The sequence below is a fragment of the Mesoplodon densirostris genome, chromosome 12, assembly GCF_025265405.1.
Source record: "Mesoplodon densirostris isolate mMesDen1 chromosome 12, mMesDen1 primary haplotype, whole genome shotgun sequence".
NCBI lineage: Eukaryota > Metazoa > Chordata > Mammalia > Artiodactyla > Ziphiidae > Mesoplodon > Mesoplodon densirostris.
The window spans coordinates 49,533,034-49,555,859 of NC_082672.1; the positions used below are offsets into that span (position 1 = coordinate 49,533,034).

The following is a 22,826-nucleotide window of genomic DNA, read 5'->3' on the forward strand; positions in this document are numbered from 1 at the left end:
GTTTTTCATTGTGATTGATTTCATATCTAGAACAGTATTTTAATTATGTCATTTGGATACTAGAATTTAATACAGAAATAGAGAATTTAAATAAAGTCACCAAAAAGATGACTTATATTGAGGAAGTGCTTTAAAAGGAAAGGAGAAAAGGAGCTAAATATATTCATCTTAGCAGAGAGACAGTAGAGACATAAGTTTATAAATATTTGGAACTTGTAAACACCAAGGGAGGAAAGATATATTTTAATTTTACAGCAGGATATAGCTAAGAGTAAGAAGATGAAATACAGGATGACTCATTTTTATGGGATTACTATTCTGGTAGGTTGGAAGAATGCCAAGATATAGTTTATCCCTTTTTCAAAATTACGAGCTTCTTGGGCTTCTCTGGTGGTGCAGTGGTTAAGAATCCGCCTGCCAATGCTGGGGACACAGGTTAGAGCCCTGGTCCGGGAAGAGCCCACATGCCTTGGAGCAACTAAGCCCGTGCACCACAACTACTGAGCCTGAGCTCTAGAGCCTGCGAGCCACAACTACTGAGCCCGCATTCCACAACTACTGAAGCCCGCACGCCTAGAGCCTGTGCTCCGCGACAAGAGAAGCCACTGCAATGAGAAGCCTGCGCACCGCAACGAAGGGTAGCCCCCGCTCGCCACAACTAGAGAAAGCCCACGTGCAGCAACAAAAACCCAACACAGCCAAAAATAATAAATAAAAAAAAATTATTTCCAAGATAGTTAATCTTGCTACTTAAGCCTCAGTTTACTCATTTGTAAAATGGCAGTAATGATAGGTGCTTTATATTGTTGTTGATTCCATTGTCTTAGCTCCAGAGTTCCTGAATTCCTCCTGATTTCCTTTCTGTAGAAGCTTCTGTCCATTCTTCTGAATATCATCAGCAGTGCAGCGATGCCCTTTCTTTTAACCACTTGCTTCCCCAGCATTCCTTTAGCCTGATACTCCTCCTAGCCACTTAACGCTTTACAGAGTAGAGCCCTACTGTAAATAGGTGAAACATGCTTCTTGGTGTTTAAAAAAAAAAAGTAGGCCATGTTTCATCTGGTTTATATTTAAATATTGCTAAATATTTTATATTTTAAAAAGTTTAAAAAACTGGCTTAAATGAGATCAAAGTGTTTCAATTAACTTTTCATTCTAACAATTCCATGCTAATCAAATGACTATTATTTTTCATTTGATTTATTAACGTTTCACTTGACAAATTGTGACAGAAAGCAGCATTTATTTATTTATTTATTTATTTTGCAGTCCGCGGGCCTCTCCCTGTTGTGGCCTCTCCCGTTGCGGAGCACAGGCTCCGGACGCGCACGCTCAGCGGCCATGGCTCACGGGCCCAGCCGCTCCGCGGCATGTGTGTGGTATCTTCCCAGACTGGGGCACGAACCCGTGTCCCCTGCATCAGCAGGCAGACTCTCAACCACTGCGCCACCAGGGAAGCCCAAGCAGCATTTATTTTAATATGATTTAGTCACCCTAATTTCTTTCAGAATGCAGAGCTAACAATGAAAAACGTTAAGTATGGCTTGGTTATCTTCTAACCTTCAATTTTAGGTGATTTTGGACAATGACAGATCTTGTCATGCTGAAGAATCACACTAGGGCTTTTGCTGGTGACCTTTGGTTCCTAACTAGTTCCTTAGAGCTGGTCCTCCACAGTCTGTGGCTCAGCTGCTCATGATGGCAGCCTGAAGGCCTTTGATGGTAGTCATGTCATCTGTGTACAGATGCTTCTACTGCTTCTATACAAGGCCTTGTAAAGATAGGTATGGTAATGTTTCTTACAATGCTCTGGATACTGTGACACACATCTTACAAATGTAAGAAAGTATTATTGAGGTGTTTTCTAGATACGGGGCTGTGATTCTTTCTGGCATGTCCGTTTTTCCATCATCCATACCCATAGCCCAGTAACCAGAGCTTGCAGCAGAGTCCTGCACATCTGCTGGTTTGAGTTAGAGCATAGTGCTCCACCATCTGTTTGACAGGCAGGTGATACTAAGAATCATACTTCTAAGAGGGCCAGCTTCAAAGGGGATGTGGTTTGACTCACAGTGGCTTATGAGGCCTCTGAAGGTTCAGCTTGACGACAGGGCTCTTTTGATGATCCTGACTTTAGTATAGTTCTATTAGCCTGTACTGACAAACACATTTCTAGAAGGCTATTTGCCAAGTTAACTTCATAGTCCCTAAAAGGGTATGTAGTCAAGATATATTCCACAGTGAGAGCAATGGCAGAAACTGGTTAGGAGAAAGGCCTACAGAAGGAGCCCCAGTACTTTGAGGCCTGTGTTCAAACCTGAAGAATCAGTTCAGGCATACTATTTTATTAAATTAATTTTATTGAAGTAGAATTTATATGCAATAAAATATACCCATTTTAATCACAAATTGATGAACTAGGACAAATGTGTATGCTACCACAGGCATTCTATTTGACCAACACTGTAGGATGATTCAAGATCCCTTACTGAGAACGATGGTATCTTCATCAAGAGGGGATCTCGCATTTAAGGACTGATGATTCGTTTCACTGGGAGATTATTTATACGGTTATTTTGTGTGATCATATTTTCAACTAAGCACACATCTGGGTAGAAGTCTTCTATTGGTGAGGACTATAAGTCCATTAAGTATTGTTTATTTGCCAGGTGTGCTTTTGTTCTCATAACCCTGGCCTGGAGTGCATCTCTGAGAGACTTAGGTTCTAAGCCTGGGTCTGCCACTGTGGACAGTGGACTTAGTTGAGGTTACAGGTTTTTTGTGTTTCTTCATGAGTAAAACGAGAGGGCTGTTGGATAACTTCTACCTCTGACATTCTTAGTTTCTCATAATAAGAATGACTTACTTGATTTGAATGTGACTGTCACACATGTAAATGGAAAACTACTTTCTACCAGTGTTGCTTCTCTGCAGGTGGATTGTACTAGTTAATGAACAGGATAGCATCTGAATGTCTTTGTAGCCTTGTTTCCTGGCCTTGCTGTCAGTGTGGAATATATCTTGATTATACTGTTGGTGACCTTGAAGTTTGTTAGGTAAATTGCCTTCTAAATACATGTGTTTGTCTTGCATAAAGCTTTTTATAAAGGCTGCTTTTTATTGGTTCTTGTTAGAGAAAAGAAAACCTTATCTCTGCTGTTCAGGCCTGTAACCACTCCTAAAAGGCAAAGACAAAGAAGTGCATTGTTAACTGTTGTGCAGTGCTGGGTTGGCAGCTGTTTACCATGAATACTGAGGTTTAATACCCGTTACAGATACCTCTAGACCATTTTAAGGTAAAATGAAATTAATCACAGCATTTCGTATTATAGACTGCTCATTTTAAGACAGCCTACATCTAGTTATTGATACATAATTTCTAACTGGGAAGGAATTTTTGCTGAGAAAGAGCACTGTAAATAGTGGTTAGGTTCTCTGAATACAAAGGCCTATTTAACCCACAGTACACCTAAAGTATGACACGAATAGAACTGTGGAAACTAATGTCCATTTTTCTGGATTTCTGTGGGGGAAGTACTGGTTTTTAGACTTAGAATGTTTGCTTTATAAACATATTTCGTCCTTCTAAGGTGTTCCAGACAATATGCTGGGCACTGGAAATACGTCCCTTTCCTAATGAATGCGTGGTGGGGAAGATACACATAAATTGATAATCATGAAATAGTAAGGTTTAAAGAGAAATTGTAAAGTATATTCAGGGATTAGCTCTGCATAAGGTACTGAGAGCACAGAAGCTTACCTAACCAGTTGGGATGGGGCTCTCTTGGAGGACTCACACTGAGCTGAATCTGAAAGGATGAGTAGAAATTTATAAGAATGACTTGGGGGACGTGGGTGGGGAGAGCATTCCAGGCAGAGGGGACGGCATGAATAAGGGATTGGGGTAAGAAACTGTGAGCACTTTGATATTACTGGGGCAAAGCAAAAAAGTAGTGAAAGGAGAGGAAGAGGAAAGAAATAGGGACCAGATTACAGTGGATCTTAACTGTCACGTTTAGAAGCATGGGTTTTTCCTGTGGTCAGTCAGAGCTGAGCTGGTCAGGTTTTTGCTTAAGAAACACTACTGAGACAGGGATGTGGAGAATTGGTTTGAGGGTGCAGGGATAGCAGCTTTCTCAGGCTGTTGTAATGAGCTGGTTGAGAAATGATGAAGGCCTGAATCAGGTCAGAGGTAATCCAGATAGAGAGGGGGGGAGATAGCAGATAAATCTTCAGGGGGTAAGATAATCAGGCCCGAGGACTGGTTAGATTTTAGGAATAAAGGACAGGTGTTCAGACTTCTGCTTTTGTTGATTGAGTAACTGAGAAGGGTATACTATCAGAAAGAGAGGCAGTGAAGATTCAGTTTGAACAAGTTGAATTTGAGATGATTGTGGAGATAGCCAGCATACAGTTGACATATCTCTAGATATATAGAAGTTTAGAGACCTAGAGGTATAGGTTTTGGAGTCATTGGCATATGAGTGATTGTTGAAACCCTGGACTGAATTAAAATTAGGACTTTAAAAAATCTATATTCAGAAGTGAGCTTGGCATATTTCATGGTAAGTGCTTACTCTGGTTTCTTAACAATTTCTTTCAAAATTGAGAACTTGCCTACCAAAGGACGATGAATACTGAGCATTGGCAATTTTCATTCATTCATTTAATTGTTCATTCATTCAACAAATATTTTTTTAATTGACATCTGCTGATTGTTTTATTTAATTTTTCACTTTAAAAACAAGACCAAAATCAAAACCTCTGAACTTATACTTTTCAACCTGAAAGAATCAAAGAATATAGTTATAATTCTAAAGTAGCATCAATAAAGCAAGTGTTATTCTTATGAGTATTAATGGACTATACTGAAAGAAGGTAAAATATAATACTCTTATTTTGTACTTTGAAATGCTGCCACTGAACAGATGTTTATTCTGAAAGATGCTACTATGAAGTTTGCAGACTCAAATACTCATAACGGTTATTCAAAAGTAAATTTATGGAATAACTAGAAAATAGACTGAATTGGAACCTGTGAATAGTTTTACGATATTAATTAGCAACATTTTTTGAAAGACATAGGAAGCTATTGTTTTAATATAAATTATAAGTTTTAAAACCATCTCCCTTTAGTGCTTTCAATTATCACATAAACCAAAGACCCAAATAATTTCAAATGATCACAGATGCTATTTAGGCAAAAATTCTCATGTGTCAGTACTTTTAATGTTGTGCACATCAAATTATAGTAAAAAACGACTATAAAGGTGCAGCCCCTCTATTTCCATGAACAGCACACTGCATTACAGTAAACCGAGCTTACGTTCAACCATCAAATGTGGTTCTCCCATTATTTCACTTTGTGACGGGTCATTAAGAATATCTTCAGGGCTTCCCTGGTGGCGCAGTGGTTGAGAGTCCGCCTGCCGATGCAGGGGACACGGGTTTGTGCCCCAGTCCGGGAGGATCCCGCGTGCCGCGGAGCGGCTGGGCCCGTGAGCCGTGGCCGCTGAGCCTGCGCGTCTGGAGCCTGTGCTCCACAACGGGAGAGGCCGCAGCAGTGAGTGGCCCGCGTACAGCAAAAAAAAAAAAAGAATATCTTCAAATCCAATAGTCTAATCATTACCCCTCAAGATATCCAATGAAAGGTTTGAGCTGGGAAAAAATGGAAGACGCTGAACCTGCTGCACTGCCTTGAATTCCATTTGTAGTTTTAGTGGAGCAAATAGACCCTGGATGTTTCTCAGTGTGGAAAAGTTCATTTTATCTTGGTTGAGCTGGAAGTTTTTTTCTGATAATTCAAGAGGATGACTGGGCAAAAGTTCATTTTTCACACAAGATCTTTTCGAAGAAGATCATGACTTTCAGAAGGTCCACTTGCTGAAAGTTCAGTAACTGGAATACTGTCCTTTAGCTGAGATCCAAGTCCTCTGGCATTCACCTTCAACTTGCTCTGCGAACCCATTCAACAAATATTTATTAAACGCTGTATGCCTGGATTTCAGCAGATACATAAAGTGGGGATAGAAATATCTTCCCTGCCCTTTAGGAGGTTGCAGTCACAATAATCAGATTCTCTATATTTTTAAATCCTTTACTGTCAATGAAGTTATTTTAAGAGGTAAAATTATGATAGACTGATGCTACTAGCAAATGACTACTGTGATTAAGAAAAAAAGCATGTCTCTCACTCTTAGTTCTTTGTCCTGTTTGTTACAATACAGAATCTTATTTGTTCAAGGTGAACAATGGAAAACAGTGTAAAGAAAGGAACATAAACTGAAAATTTTCTCCTGGGAATGTACTTCTGTATCAGATGTGATGAGAGTCATGCCACTTCTGTATTTAAAGAAAAGAATAGTTGTAGCCATTAATATTAGGCTAGCACTGTTCATTGTTCAGAAACTAGTCCAGTTGATGTCTGATTGGTTTTTTCCTATTATTCAGGATTGTAGACAGTTGTGTTTGTTTTTCTGTCTTCTTTACTGGTGCTGATAAGAGTCATCTTGTGGGTTTCATATTTTTGTTCCAAATGTCCTGGTGTAGGAAGTGTAAAGCAAATGTAGTAGGATAATTGTATATCTTTAGGCTGTTCTATTTATGATGTGCCAATTAACTGAAATAAATTTAACCCTGTGAAAAAAATTGATTCTATAAAAGGAAAAAGCAAATCTAGAATACATGCAAACCATCATGAATGTACATTCAAGAACTAACTAAATTCTGCTAAAATACAGATATTTCAAGAATAATTTCTGAGTAACCGTACTGTTTATCACATTAATTCCCTGACTTTTGCCTTTAAAATACAATTTATCTAAAATGAACCCTGCAGCCTTGATTTGTCTGTCCAATTTTATTGCTGATAACTTGAATATGAGACATCCAACTCCTGCCATTTCTACTGTTTCTATGGTAACTAAAGTGTGCAAACCCAGCAGTATCACTTTCTTTCACAGCTGGCATTTTGTGTTCACAGTAAGAAGAGGGGTTTTAGTAAAGCATAGTCTGTGTTAACTGGGATGTAACTAGGTCAGAACAATTTTGGTATCCTTTTTTCATTCTTTTAGGTTTGTGTGTGTGGGTGTGGGTGTGTGTGCATGAGCTGCAGTTTCCTTTGTTTTTTAATAGCATATGCCTTCACTTAATTAATCACTGTCAAAGTTAGTCCTTTGAAAATTCAGCATAATATCTGTAAGCGCAACACAGTGTGGAATCTTGAGGGTTATATGGAGTAGTTCTGAGACTTGCCCCTAGCCCTGTAGGTCCTTGAGTATTTCCCTTAAGAAGAAAATCGATGTGAAAATGCTTTGAAAAGTTAAATGCATTTTATTTTTATTTATTTATTTTCCATTACGATTTATTACAGGATATTGAATATAGTTCCCTAAGTTAAATGCATTTTCATGGTGATCATGTTATTTATTTTGTTGTTATTGTTGTTATTTTGAAACATCAAGCATCTTATGACCATAACACATTCACTTGTCCTGAAGAGGACAGATAATCCCAGTTAAGAGGTGTGCATTAAAAAATGATTCCCTCTGTGATTCTAGATTTTTACTTGACTCCAGGAACCCTTCTCTATGGATACTGCCCAAGCTCTGGGTTCCTTTCTCAGACTGTACAAAAGAGCTCACGTTCGCTGCTCCCCTAAACCACGTCACCACTTCTGTCCTCATCTCAGGCCTCACTCTTAGAGCTTCCATGGGCTTCAAGTAGATCATGTCAAAGGTATTCTCTACTGTCTTCAGAACTAGCTAGATCCTCTTCTCTCTCTCTCTCTCTCTCTCTCTCTCTCTCTCTCTCTCTCTCTCTCCCTCCCTCCCTCCCTCCCTCTCCTCATTCCATTGTGGTGCTCATATTCATATTCTCTGTTTCCATATAGTGTGACTGCAGGAACTTCTAATAAGAGCTAACAGTGATCCAAGATGAACTTCCTGCTTTTCTCCCATTCAGCAGCTCATAATCTATTTTCATTTCTTATACGAAGCAATTTTTGTTCCTTTATATCCTACTTTGTGTTTTTATCTTATATCTTTATTTAAAAGGATTTAATTCCTAAATCCAAAATTTAGGAATTGCGAACAGTGTAACAAATGGTACATAAAATGGTTTATTTGATGATTTTACAATTTAAAAAACTGTTATATCCCAGAGATTCCCATTCTCACTAAGGCCTTGAAAAATGTACTCTAAATCTGCCTTTACCTTTTTTCCACTTATTTGGGTCTCATTTACTGTGTCTAGCTTCTGTAAATGCACAGAAATTATTTTTTCTGAGTCACCAATGACCTTCTAATTGTCCCAAAGTTGCCTCTTCTCAGCTCTCATTCTGTTGCACCTGAAGGCTACCTCTTCCTTTTTAAACTCTTAGCTTCTAGAACCCTATGCTGACTGTTTCCTTACCTTGGATGCTCTTTCACCAGTTCTTTCATTGGCTCCTGTTCTTCTACCCTTTATTCCTCTCAGCGTTATTTTTTTCTTATATTTTTAAAATACCATTTATCTAATTGTAAACAATACCAAAATACACAAAATCAAACATTATGGAAATATATAATGTAGTAGAAAATGATAATCTCTCCAAACCCTACTATCAGAGATTGGGCAGGATATATATAAAATAAATTATGCAATTTGTAAAAATTATGGGTAAGATGGATAATATAACAAAACGATGCTAATTCTAGTCATGAATAACCTAGTCTTTCCGAGCCCCCACGTCATTCTGTCTGACCGGCACCCCTCCCTAACCTTTGCCCCACCCCTCCTCTGCCGCCCCTGGGCTAACTGCCCCCCTCTCACGTTGACTGCAGCCGCACTGACCTCCTTGCTCTTTCTCCAGTGAGTCAGCCTGCCAGCTCACCAAGGTTTGTCCTCACTGCTCCGAACACCATGATCTTGCTCTGCTGCAGATCTCGTGGCCGCCCTCATCAACTCTCAGAGCACAGGCTAGACGATGCTCAAGAACCCATCCAGTTCTGCTACCCAAATGACTTGTGCCAAAAGCAGAACCGCTGCAAACAGCAAGCAAGCCCTACCTAGGGTTTCCTTCTCTTTAGAATCATCAGTGCCTTATCACTCTGTTCTCCCCGATGCCCACTGTTCTCCGTAGCGTGTCTCTGCTTTACCTGTGCCTCAAGCCTTTTAAGTTGCTCTTCCCTTATTACTGCACTTTCTTCAGGTCTTATCCCAGATGTTACCTTCTCAAAAGAGGCATTATGTAAGTAATTTAAAATTATGCTTGAATGATGTTGGAAATAACACCCTGTCATCCCACTCCCAACAGTACCTATCCCCATTCCTTGCTTTATATATTATCTTACAAAGCATAACAGTCAAGAGCCTATCACTTAACTCAATAACTGGAATATTACCAATAGCTTGCTTCTACTTATGTTTTTTCCCTCATCTTATCCTCTTGTCTCCTCCCAAGAGGTAAAAAATATCCTGAATTTTGAACCTATTATTCACTCCTTTTAAAAAATAGGTTGATCACATTTGTATATATGCCTGAACAGAACATTTTTTAGCTTTGCTCGGTTTTAAGTTTTATGAAAATGGCATCCTGTGTATATAGTCTTCTAAAACTTGCTTTTTTTCTCTCAATATAATGTTTCCAAGATCTGAACATTTTTTACTTTTATTTGTAATTCAGTGATTTTCACTGCTGTTTTAAAATTCATTGTGTGACTCTACCACAATTAATTTCTCCATTTTCCTATTGGCTAGAAATTTGGGTTGTGTCCAGATTTTTTTTTTTATTACAAACTGTGCTGCTATGAACATTCTTTGGTGTTTCTAAAAATGGAATTACTGAGTCAAAGGGTATGCAATTGTTCAATTTTGCAAGATGATGCCAAATTGTTTTCCAAAGAAGTTGTACCAGTTTATTCTCCCACCAGCAATGTATTGGAGTTCCCCTGACCTACTTCCTACTCAACTGTTCTTAATTTTTAACCAATCTACTAGGCGTAAAATGGTATCTCACTGTGATTTTAATTTGCATTTTCCCCATTATTGATGAGGTATAGCATCATCTTTTCATATACTTAGTGGTTAAACATTTTCTTCCTTTTGTTAAATCCCTGTTCAGACATTTTGTCCATTTTTCTATTAGCTTGTTTTTCATATTGATTTGTAGGAGTTCTTTATTCTGGATACTAAACCTTTGTTACTGTTACATGTTGCAAATACTTCTGCCTGTTTGTGCTTTGTCTTTTTATTTTCTTTATCTTTGATGATTGGAAGGCTTTTTTTTGGTTTTTTTTGTTTTTTTTTTTTTTGCGGTACGCGGGCCTCTCACTGCTGTGGCCTCTCCCGTTGCGGAGCACAGGCTCTGGACGCACAGGCTCAGCGGCCATGGCTCACGGGCCCAGCCACTCTGCGGCACGTGGGATCCTCCCGGACCTGGGCACGAACCCGTGTCCCCTGCATCAGCAGGCAGACTCTCAACCACTGCGCCACCAGGGAAGCCCTGGGAGTTATTTTAATAGACAAATTTATCTGTCTTTTCTCTTATGGTTATTCTTTGTATCTTGTTTAAGAAATTCTTCCTCACCTCAGAAAGATATTCTCCAATTTTTTTTTCCTCCAAAGTTTTAAAGTTTTGCTTTTCACATTTAATTCCTTAATCCTCCTGAAATTGTTGTTTATATGATATGAGGTGAGGATTCATTTTACTTATTTTTTTCCCACTTAGATAACCTGTTGTGCCAGCACCATTTATTGATTAGTTCTTCCTTTCTCCACTGATCTGAAGTTCTCTCTCAGTATTTTGGTTCCGTCTGGGTTCTCCATTCTCTCCCATTGATCAGTTTGTCTATCCCTGTACTAGAACCACACTGTTTAATCACTATAGCTTTAAAATAAATCTTGATATAATGTTTTGAGCCAGATTCCTCTCCTCATCCCCTACCCCTAACACTTTGTGAATATCTTGGCTATTCTTAGCTCTTTCACATACATTTTAAAATCAGCTTTTCAAGTTCCACAAGGAAACTCTGATGGAATTTTGATTGAAATTGCATTGAATATACAGAGAAGTATTGGGAGAATTGATGTCTTTACTATATTGAGTCTTCTTATCTATTAACATGAGCTCTTAATTAATTTAGAACTTCTTAATATCATTTAAAACAAGGTTTCAAGGTGTTCTGTATAAAAATCTTGTAAATCTTTTGATATATTTATCCCTAGGCACCTTATACTTTTTTGTTGTTGTTGCTGTAGAAATGCTGCCTTTGAAAAATTATATTTCCTAGCTTTTTTTTTCTGATATACAGAAATACAGTTGACTTGTTCGTATTGTTCAAGTTGCCAGACGTTCTAAACTCTCTTACTTTTGCTAATAATTTGCCTGTAAATAATTTGGGCTTTCTATGTAGATAATTATATTATCTGAAAATAACAATAGTTTTATTTCTGCCTTTCTAATGCATATGTCTTTAATTATTGTTTTATAGTACTAGACTTATAGTACAGTGTTGATTTTGGAAGTGTTAATAGTGGGTATTCTTACATTATTCCTGATTTTAATGGGAATGATTTCAATGTTTCTTTCTTAGTTTTTGATACATACCCATTATCAGGTTAAGGAAGTTTTTTCTAGTCTAACTTGCTGAGAGTTTTTATCATGACTGGGTGTTAAATTTTATGAGCTGCTTTTTCAGCCTCTATCAAGATAATTAAATCATCTTTCTTCTTTAATCTGTCACTGTGGTGATGGACTTATATAGATTTTCTTATATTAAGCCATCCTGGCATTCCTTTTTCTGGACTTGGCTTATTACTATTTTGTTTAATATTTTTGAGTGCAGTTGGCCTGAAGTTTTTCTTTCTTATACTTTGTTTGGTTTTGCTATCAAGGTTATACTGGCTTTCTAAAATGTGTTGGGAGTATTCCCTCTTCTTCTATTCTCTGAAAATGTTTGAATAAAATTGAAACAATCTGTTCATTGAAAATTTGGAGAACTTGCCTCTGTGATCATCTGTTTTCTTGGTAGCAAGATTTTTTTTAACATCTTTATTAGAGTATAATTGCTTTACAATGGTGTGTTAGTTTTTGCTTTATAACAAAGTGAATCAGCTATACATATACATATATCCCCATATCTCCTCCCTCTTGCGTCTCCCTCCCACCCTCCCTATCCCATCCCTCTAGGTGGTCACAAAGCACTGAGCTGATCTCCCTGTGCTATGTGGCTGCTTTCCACTAGCTATCTGTTTTACATTTGGTAGTATATATATAAGTTCATACCACTCTCTCACTTCGTCCCAGCTTACCCTTTGGTAGCAAGATTTTTAAGTCCAGTTTTAATTTATTTACTACTTCTTGGTTTCTTCAGGTTTTCTAATTCATTTTGAGTTAATTTGTAGGTTACAGTTTCTTGAATTTGCCTATTTTGTATATATTTTTTAATTAATATAGTTTTTTAATAGGGTTCTTTTATCTTTCTAACCTCCACTGAATCTATAGTTATGTTCCTTTTTTTAATTTGTAATATCGTCTATTTGCACCTTCTCTCCTTTTGATGTAGTTGTCCTAAAGGCTTCATAAATCCTCTCTTGTTCATAAATTCCTACCCTTACCTTTATCTTTATACTTCTACTTTCTTTTGCTTTAGTCTGTTGAATTTTGTTTTGTTTTGTTTTAACTTCTTAACTTAGGCACATAATTATTTTCAGCCTTTCTTCCTAACGTAAATATTTAAGGCTATACATTTCCCTTGTAAGTTCCACAGGTTTTTATAGGTCGTACTTTCATTATTGCATTTCTGAGTATTTTAAATTTCTTCATACTTTCTCCTTTACCTTTGAATAATTTAGAGGTATTTTTACATTTCCAAATATATGGAGTTTTATTTATTTATTTATTTATTTATTTATTTATTTTTGCGGTATGCGGGCCTCTCACTGTTGTGGCCTCCCCCGTCGCGGAGCACAGGCTCCGGACGCGCAGGCTCCGGACGCGCAGGCTCAGCGGCCGTGGCTCACGGGCCCAGCCGCTCCGCGGCATATGGGATCCTCCCAGACCGGGGCACGAACCCGCATCCCCTGCATCGGCAGGCGGACTCTCAACCACTTGCGCCACCAGGGAGGCCCTGGAGTTTTAGATTTATAGTTTTGTAATTGACTTTTGCGGGGGGCTGCATTGGGTCTTCATTGCTGTGTGTGGGCTTTCTCTAGTTGCGACAAGTGTGGGCTTTTCATTGAGGTGGCTTCTCTTGTTGCGGAGCATGGGCTCTAGGTGTGTGAACTTTAGTAGTTGTAGCACGTGGGCTCAGTATTTGCTGCACATGGGCTTCAGTAGTTGCAGAGCACAGGCTCAGCAGTTGTGGCGCACAGACTTAGTTGCTCCATGGCAAGTGGGATCTTCCCGGACCAGGGATCAAACCTGTGTTCCCTGCATTGGCCGGCTGATTCTTGACCACTGCACCACCAGGGAAGTCCCTGTAATTGACTTTTAACTTAATTTCATTGTGGTCGAGAACATAGTCTGTTTGATAACAATTCCTTGAAATTTCTTGAGACCTGCTAGTACACTAATAACATTTGTAAATGTTCCATGTATGCTTGAAAAAAAAATGTGTATTCTCTAATTATTGGGTAAAAAGTTGTTTATATGCCTGTTAGATCAACTTTGTTAATTGTGTCCTTTGGATGGTCTATATCTTACTAATCTTTTGTCTGCTTGACATATCAATTATTGAGAAAAGTTTGTTTTCCTTGGTCTTTTCCCTCCCTGAAATTATATCAAATACATATATATTTCAAGTACATAATGAGTTTTAGGAGTGTTCTCTCTTCCTGGTGAATTGAATCTTGTATCATTACATGGTGACCATCTCTACTCCTAATAATGCTTTTGTCTTAAAAGCTATTTTGTCTGACATTACTACAGTTGATTCTTTTAGCAGTTTGCCTGCTCTTTTTTTTTTTTTTTTTTTGCGGTACGCGGGCCTCTCACCACCGCGGCCTCTCCCGCCGCGGAGCACAGGCTCCGGACGCGCAGGCCCAGCGGCCATGGCCCACGGGGCCAGCCGCTCCGCGGCATGTGGGACCCCCCCGGACTGGGGCACAAACCCGTGACCCCTGCATCGGCAGGCGGACTCCCAACCACTGCTCAACCACGGAAGCCCCTATCTTTTAATAGCCTTTTACTTTCAGCTTTTATGGTCCTTCCACTTAGATGGATCTCTTGTAAATAGCGTGTGAATGGATTAAAGTATGCTTTTAGCAGGCAAATGTATTGTTTTAGTCCTTAGGCCTAAGTTAGGACGTTTTTCCTACAGAGAGGGTTTCCTTTTGCTTCTTCTGGTTTACTTTAGTCCCCATGGGAGTCTTGACTGATTGTCAGGGAACAGGCTCAGTTTCTTCACCTTGCTGGTGGTCCAGGGTTCAGTGTCCCCAATGAAGTGTGTCACTGGCATCTGCTCCCAGGTCCATCCTGCCTTTCCTTCCTTCTCCAGCCCTTATTTGGGGGTGGGGCTGGGGTTGTTGTAGATATCCCTTACCTCAGTGGTTCCCCAGACTTTTTGGCACCAGGGACCAGTTTCGTGGAAGACAGTTTTTCCATGGATTGGGGTGGGGAGGATGGTGCAGGCGGTAATGTGAGCGATGGGGATCGATGGGGAGTGGCAGATGAAGCTTCTTCCCTCACTTGCCCGCCGCTCACCTGCTGTGCAGCCGGACTGGTACTGGTCTGCGGCCCGGGGGTTGGGGACCCCTGCCTTATCTCTTGTGAGATCAAGGATCCTTCAAGGAATGTTTCTTAGGCAGCATATATATTGTTGTTCTGTAATGGCAGCGTCTCCTAGAGCACCTACTCAGCCGTAATACCAGATGTGGAAATCTCTTTGGGTTCTCCTTATTTAATTTTTATCCACAGTACTTATCAATCCTGATGTACTGTACATTTGTTATTTATTGCCCTTCTCTTCCCACTAGAACGTAAGCTCCATGAGGTCACGGATCTTGCCTGGTTTTGTTTACTACTGTATCTCTAGCAACTAAATCACTGCTAGATAATCAATATTTGTTGAATGAGTGACTATGGAGGGTAGTGAAGGTGGTGCAAAAAAGCAATGCCAAATCTTGAACTCTTACCTTGAAATGCTCTTATGTGTTGCTCCATGACCATTGTCACAAGTTAGGGACCCCTTACTTTTCCCTGGACTATTGTAGCCCACTTCCAGCTGGTCTCTGTCTCTGCTTTGTGGTCCGTCTTTCCTTCTCAGTTCATCCTTCACAGTGCTACCAGAGTTTTTTTCCTAAATATAGATCTGATTATCTCACTGTCTTGTCTCGGCTTAGCCTATAGCATAACTTGTAGTTTCTTTAATGTGATGTTTAATTTCCAGCATAGTTCCTAGCCTTATTTCTACACTGAGCATTCTATGCTCTAGTCATAATCAAAATACTTGTAGGCTCTCCCAGTATGTCATGTCCGTGGGTTTTCTTTGTGACCAGCCTCTTACTTTTAGGGTTCTCTAAGCCGGAAAAGTCATTCTTCTGTTTATGCTGATCAAAATCTTAGTCATTCTTAAGTTCATCTAAAGTCATCTCCTTCCTAAAGACTATCCTGATATTCACTGAGAAGAATCATCTATTCCTGGCAATTTATTTTGCTGTTTTGGTACTTTCTGTAATCTGCCTTGTACTCTAAAAAGTATTCTGTCTGTCTTTCCCTACTAGATATTAAGCTCTTTGAAGTCAAGGGCTTCATGTTTTTTTTTTTTTTTTTTTTTTTTCTTTTTGCGGTATGTGGGCCTCTCACTGTTGTGGCCTCCCCCGTTGCGGAGCACAGGCTCCGGACGCGCAGGCCCAGCGGCCATGGCTCACGGGCCCAGCCGCTCCGCGGCATATGGGATCCTCCCAGACCGGGGCACGAACCCGTATCCCCTGCATCGGCAGGCGGACTCTTAACCACTGCGCCACCAGGGAGGCCCCGGGCTTCATGTTTTATTTCTCTTTGTTTCCTGAAAGTCAGCAGGACAGTGTTTTATACATAATGGATCTTTGATAAATAGTTGTTAAACTTGAATTTTGAAGGTTTGGTTTTTTGTCTGATGCTATTTTTCTCTTTCTGCTACAGTAAGCTAATCTTGTCTCATGTCTTCAATTATCACACTCCAGTGACAATAACTTTCAAATCTAAATCTTCGGGTTTCCTTGGTGGCACAGTGGTTAAGAATCTGCCTGCCAATGCAGGAGACACAGGTTTGAGCCCTGGTCCAGGAAGATCCCACATGCTATGGAGCAACTAAGCCCATGCGCCACAACTACTGATCCTGTGCTCTGGAGCCCATGAGCCACAACTACTGAGCCTGTGTGCTGCAACTTATGAAGCCCATGCACCTAGAGCCTGTTCTCTGCATAAGAGAAGCCACCACAATGAGAAGCCCGTGCACCGCAATGAAGAGTAGCCCCCACACCGCAACTAGAGAATGCCCGCGTGCAGCAGTGAAGACCCAACGCAGCCAAAAATAAATAAATAAAATATAAATTTATTTTTAAAAAAATCTAAATTTTCCTATTTCCACTCCCCTGGCTAGTACAACTTGGCCTCTCACATCACTCAAACTCAACGTGCCATCTCCTTCTCTTTGTTGTTCCCCCTCCCAAATCAGTACCTCTCATAAATTTTCTATCACAAGGGCACCATTCTTCCAGTCACATAAACTCAAAACCTTAATGAAATCTTTATCACCCTTTGTCTTAATCTTCTGCCTTCAACTAGTTACAAAGTCCTGTTCATTTCTCCTTTAAAATGTTCCTCAGCTCCATAACTCCCTCTTCATTTCAGCTGAGAAGTCCTTGGATGAAGCGCGCTTGTCACCTTACACCCAGTTCTGATACCTCCCTCTTTCCTGTAATCTCACTGCCTGTAATACGTACAAAGGTCCCATTACTTCACCTGGCAGTTAAGACTCTGCAGGGTCTAGGTTCCTTCTACCACCTCCAACATGAGTCCTCTGCCTTCTGTCAAGTCAGACTTACTACTCTCTCCTAAGCTTGCTTCATTCATAGCCCTTACCTTCCTTCTCCTCTGCCATTCTAGCTTCTGCTCATTTTTCAGGATCTGGATAATGGACATCGCCGCTGCCCCACCTCCAGTGAACATTTCCCTTAACAATGGAAGCTCTTGTTAATCAGTTCCTTCTTTGAACTTTTTTTTTTTTAATGCTTATTGTTTTCATTGAAACTTTAAAGAGCTGGAAAATTGGAAGAGATCTTAAAAGTAATCTAGTTTAACCTCTAACCCAAGATCTCAGTCCTCTCCATAACTCATAATTAGCATTAGCTTCTAAAATTATACAAAACTTCTGATATTTCTTTCTACTTATGTAGTGAGCATCTGGAGGTTAAGAACTTGGTTTACTGTGCTTTTATTTTTCCTCTTAATTCTTTGTATGGTTAGTTTGGTTCTTTCTCCCTAGAAGACACTAAAAATATATTCATTGATTAAATAAATGAATCATAAATTTTTGTCTCCAAAGAGTTTACAGAGGAGACTTACTTGCCCAAAAGCATGTATCTTCACAGTTTCTCTGTTTCCAAATGTCTACAAAAAAGGATGACTTAAAAGATGCTGGATACATTTGCAGCCTACTCTTTTCTTTATATAGCTCTGTATTAGCCTTGGTTTTTACTTTCCTACATCTTGAGATTATATTTGGAATTTCTCACTTTTGCATGAACTATGGCTGAAAATGTGTATGAATTTTAATGGAGTCTGCTGAATGTTGACCATGTTTTCCTATAGTAGCTTAGAAATATTTAGCAAGGAATATTCCACTTGATTCATTTAAATGAACATAGTTATATTGTGGCTGGAAATTTTATGTAAAAATTTTCAACCACAAAAGCCCTTTATTGTGGGCAGCAATAGGACAGCTTATAATTTGTGCAGGTTTAAGAATTATTACTCATTACTTTTGTGGGGTAAATAGAAATGACAGCTTTAATTCCTTTGTGATTTTTTGTATGATATGATTTTGAAAATAAGATGTTTCTATAGCAAGGATGTTTTTGGAAAGTTAGTGCTAACTTCAAGTATGTCAAATGCTTTAACTATATAGAGGGTACTTGATATTCAATTACAGTTTTGATGAAAATCCAAAAGTGATATTTTCATATTATAAGAACTTTTTTCCATTTTAGAGCATGTCAAAAGAATAAATATAGTAATTTGAATGCTCTATTTTTATTTCTAGAAACCAGCAAATATCCTAGTAATGGGAGAAGGTCCTGAGAGGGGGAGAGTCAAAATAGGTAGGTAATTATTTCTAAAATAATTTACTAAGAAACTGAAGTGACTGCAAAGATGGTTTCCCTTTTTAATACTCTTATTTAAGTAGTTAATTTAAAAATTAATTCCTCATAATATTTGTAGAAAAGATTTTGGGAAATGTAGATAGATAGTTTGTAAAATCCCTCAGATTTATTCCCAAAATAAGGTTCTATAATTCTAAGCTGAAGCAAGCAAAAAATTCATTCCCGTACAATACCCCAAGTGTGTGTTTATGCTACTGTTACTGTCCTGCACAGTCACCCTAAACATAATCTCTGAATCTTACTTTTGTCTCAGCTTTACCAAATGTTGTTTCCCGGAATACATCCCTCCCACCCTGACCTAGTACATACAGATCTTCACAGATACCTCGCCCCGCCCTCCCCTCCCTCCACCACATGTCCTGTGCCAGGTACCCACATATCTTTTCCAAATGAATGTATATGTTTATAGACTCTCTTGCTTGCCAGTCTTAGATTAAGGCACTGGCAGAAGTCTTGTCTCTGTATTAAAAATTCATTTGCAACTTGAAAGTTCTGAAAGAAATTGGCATCATTTATACCTGTGACATATTTGGGGAGAAAATGAGCTAAGAAATGCTTTGTTCTAATTTCTTATAATAGAACTTAACATTTATTGAATGTCCAATGCTTTTTAGAAAGATCTTAAAGTAAATTTTGTTTCATCAACCTGCTTTCTTTGCTGTTAGAATATATCACACTCGAAGTGATGCAGAATTGTGCTAACTTGACATACTACAAATTCATTCTGTCCTGCTTCAACCAAGCATGCCCTGCTGCTTGGTTTTCTACTTCTTCAATTAATTCACTAGCCCAGTTCCTGAAGAAGCTGTTCTAAACCAACTTTTCTTTCTTTAAACCTCTACTCTGAGTTTACTGAGATTGAGCCATAAAAGAATTCTGTTGGGCTTCCCTGGTGGCGCTAGTGGTTGAGAGTCTGCCTGCCGATGCAGGGGACACGGGTTCATGCCCCGGTCTGGGAAGATCCCACATGCCGCGGAGCGGCTGGGCCCGTGAGCCATGGCTGCTGAGCCTGCTCATCCAGAGCCTGTGCTCCGCAATGGGGGAGGCCACAACAGTGAGAGGCCCACGTACTGCAAAAAAAAAAAAAAAAAAAAAAAGAATTCTGTTGACGTTAGTTAAGAACCAGGTGGCTGCTCTCCTTCCCTTTCCACTTTGCTTCCTCCTCCCTCCCATCCCCTTTCTACCACTCCTCACTTTTCTGTTTCACTCTCACACTTTTACTTGGAGGCATTTATTGAGTACCTAGTTTTTGCTAGACCCTCGTGAAAGGGAAATAAAGGATGGTTCTTCTGTGGGGGACACTAAGATAGATACTTTCAAACGTTATCTCATTTGCTTTACATAACCAGCCTCTATGGTGGATACTGCAGATAAGGAAAGCTGGATTTAGAGACTGTAGCTTACTCAGCCTTTCAAAGGAAGGACTTGAATTCCAAGTCTGGGGTCTCTTTCCCTCCAAACACTGCTGCCTAGTGATATCGGAGTTATCTGGTATGACCTCACTGACCACTTTTTGTCAGCACAGCTCTGCCTTTGCAACAGTCTCAGAGAGAGTGTCTCTTTCTCCTAAGTCCTATCTGATGTCCTTCCTAGCTTCTAAATATCTTCCTGCTGTACTTGAGCCCTTCCTATTACAGTATCTCCATTCTCCCCTTCTCAAGTTTCTCCTCTTCACCTTTAAACATTCATAATCCTCACCCCAATTTTTTTTAACATCTTTATTGGAGTATAATTGCTTTTGTGTTAGTTTCTGCTGTATAACAAAGTGAATCAGCTATACATATACATATGTCCCCATATCCCCTCCCTCTTGCATCCCCTCCCACCCTCCCTATCCCACCCTTCTAGGTGGTCACAAAGCACCGAGCTGATCTCCCTGTGCTATGCGGCTGCTTCCCACTAGCTATCTATTTTACGTTTGGTAGTGTATATATGTCCATGCCACTCTCTCACTTCATCCCAGCTTACCCTTCCCCCTCCCCCTGTCCTCAAGTCCATTCTCTACGTCTGCGTCTTTATTCCTATCCTGCCCCTAGGTTCTTCAGAACCTTTTTTTTTTTTAGATTCTATATATATATATGTTAGCATACAGTATTTGTTTTTCTCTTTCTGACTTACATCACTGTATATGACAGTCTCTAGGTCCATCCACCTCACTACAAATAACTCAATTTCGTTTCTTTTTATGGCTAATATTCCATTGTATATATGTGCCATATCTTCTTTATCCATTCCTCTGTCGATGGACACTTAGGTTGCTTCCATGTCCTGGCTATTGTAAATAGTGCTGCAATGAACACTGTGGTACAAGACTCTTTTTGAATTATGGTTTTCTCAGGGTATATGCCCAGTAGTGGGATTGCTGGGTCATATGGTAGTTCTACTTGTAGTTTTTTAAGGAGCCTCCATACTGTTCTCCATAGTCCTCACCCCAGTTTAACATAAATTTTCTCATATCCATTTTGTTTTCTTTACAATTTGTTCAATTTTTCCCCTTGTTCCTCTACTTCTAAAATACATGATGTTTACGCACTGTTTTCACTTACCCTAATTTGTTATTATCTGACGTCTTAATTCCGCCCCTCTATTGAAACTGCTCTCTAAAAGGCCATCTTTGATCTCTGTCTTACCAAATCTAGTGGCCTGTGTTTAGTAGTTGTTTTCCTTTACTGTCTTGTTATTTGTTCTTCTGGCTAGTCTGGCCTTGTGACTGTCTTTTCCTTTGGTCTGTATGACATCATGTAATTCTACTTTTCTGTCTACTACTTTTGCTGTTACTTCTGTATTTTATTCATTTTTGCCTCTTATTCCTATTATCCTTTTGTTTCAAGACAGCCTAGGCACTGGCTTGGGACATGGCCTCCCTCCACAATTACTTCTTTAGGAAATTGATAAGTTGTGGCCTCAAAAGCTTGGGTTCTATGAAAATGATTCTAAGATCTGGATCTCAGATTCTATTCTCTCACCCTAGATGAAATGTTTTTCTCTATTTGGATGTTCTGCTGGCAACCTATATTGCATTAATTCCAAACCAAATTCATCATCATCATCTTATACTTTCCCATGCTGTACCAGTCATCACATTTATGCCAGTCACCAAACTTAATGTCTTCTCCTTATTCTCCCAAATAGCCCTACTACTCCTCAACATAAATTCTGTATTCTAGCCAGGCCAGTTAATTGCCTTATTGTTAAGAGTTTTAGGATTATAATTCTATCCAAGATTAGAGATAAAATCAGGGTTAAAAGTAAGCAATAATTGGTAGTAAAGGTCTAGTGAACAATTAATCTAGTTGATTAAATTGTTTTTAAATTTTGTTTTAATAGCGCATTATTTTTTTTTTAAATCAGTAATGCTCTGATGTCTATGCTTCACACTTTTTAACAGTTCTTTTTTGACTGAAAGGGAAAGAAAGCATAGTCAAATGGAAAACATACTGTGCCCTTCCCTGTATCTGAGGCTTCCCCTCCCCAGCAACCTGAAGACTGCCAGGCCTTACCTAAAATGCTCATCACTGCCTTTACTGTTCACAGTTATCCATCCTTCAGAATCCAGCTCAAGTTCCACTTTCGATTTAGTCCACTCCTACAAATGTTTATCAGGCATTCTTCCAGATAACACTCTGAAGGAGACATAGCCCCTTCCCTCAAGGGACTTCAAGTCTAGTAGAAACCAGCAGCAACTCTCCTTTAGTCTTACAGTACTTATCCTTTTTATCTACTCCATGTATTTTGTCATCTCACCTTCATGTAAGCTCCTTGGCAGTAGACATTGCCTTCTGCTGCTTTTCTATCATTTGATACTGTCTAATTAGCACCCACACCAGAATTTTACTACCCCTGTCTGTTGAACAATTTCACTCATATCTAACTTTAGGAAGATAGGTGTTAGGAATGTTTAGGCTAATTACTTTTTGTCTAAATTAGTAATTATTTGAAAAATGGTTTGAAACTCCTTTAAAGTTCATACAATAGATGGGAATTGTTTTTAAGAATATTTATTGTTTCGTCTGGCCTTGATTTCATTTTTCAGTGAATAGATGTGGCTTATATAAAAGTTATAAGGTGGAGAATAAGGGGAGAAATACTGGCTTTAGCCTTTACTTAAAAATAGCATGCTTTTCAATGTATGAAAGAGTATTCCATCATATTACTTTGCCATCAACAATAATCAGGATCTACTAAATATATAGAGCAGTACTTTGAGGTAGGTATAATATTGGTAGAATGGTTTTGAATATTTGCATTTGCTATAGGGAAATTTGCTTAAGAAAGTGTAGGCATCAGCATAGGCATCCTTGGGTAGCTTTATTTTTTAAGACCTGGGTCCTCCAAAGCATTCTCAGAAAGTCTTGTAAATTATTCAAACTCTAAAGAAACAAAATCACTGTAAATTAAAAATTTAATGTATATCATAGTATATTGGTTTTAGATTAAATGATACTCTGTAGTTGAAACTTCAGTGTACTATTTGTGCATTG

The 22,826-nt window shown here is 39.0% G+C and overlaps 1 protein-coding gene and 1 pseudogene across 2 annotated transcripts in view; one reads left to right on the top strand and one right to left on the bottom strand.

Moving 5' to 3' along the window:
* Window positions 1–22,826, top strand: part of CDK19 (cyclin dependent kinase 19) — a 181,723-nt gene that overhangs the window by 139,563 nt on the left and 19,334 nt on the right. For both annotated transcript variants that reach the window (XM_060115056.1, XM_060115057.1), the window contains one exon: window positions 18,225–18,282. In XM_060115056.1, the coding sequence (XP_059971039.1) occupies window positions 18,225–18,282 (58 nt within the window). The remainder of the gene's footprint in view (window positions 1–18,224; window positions 18,283–22,826) is intronic.
* Window positions 5,281–5,968, bottom strand: LOC132500285 (proteasome maturation protein-like; annotated as a pseudogene).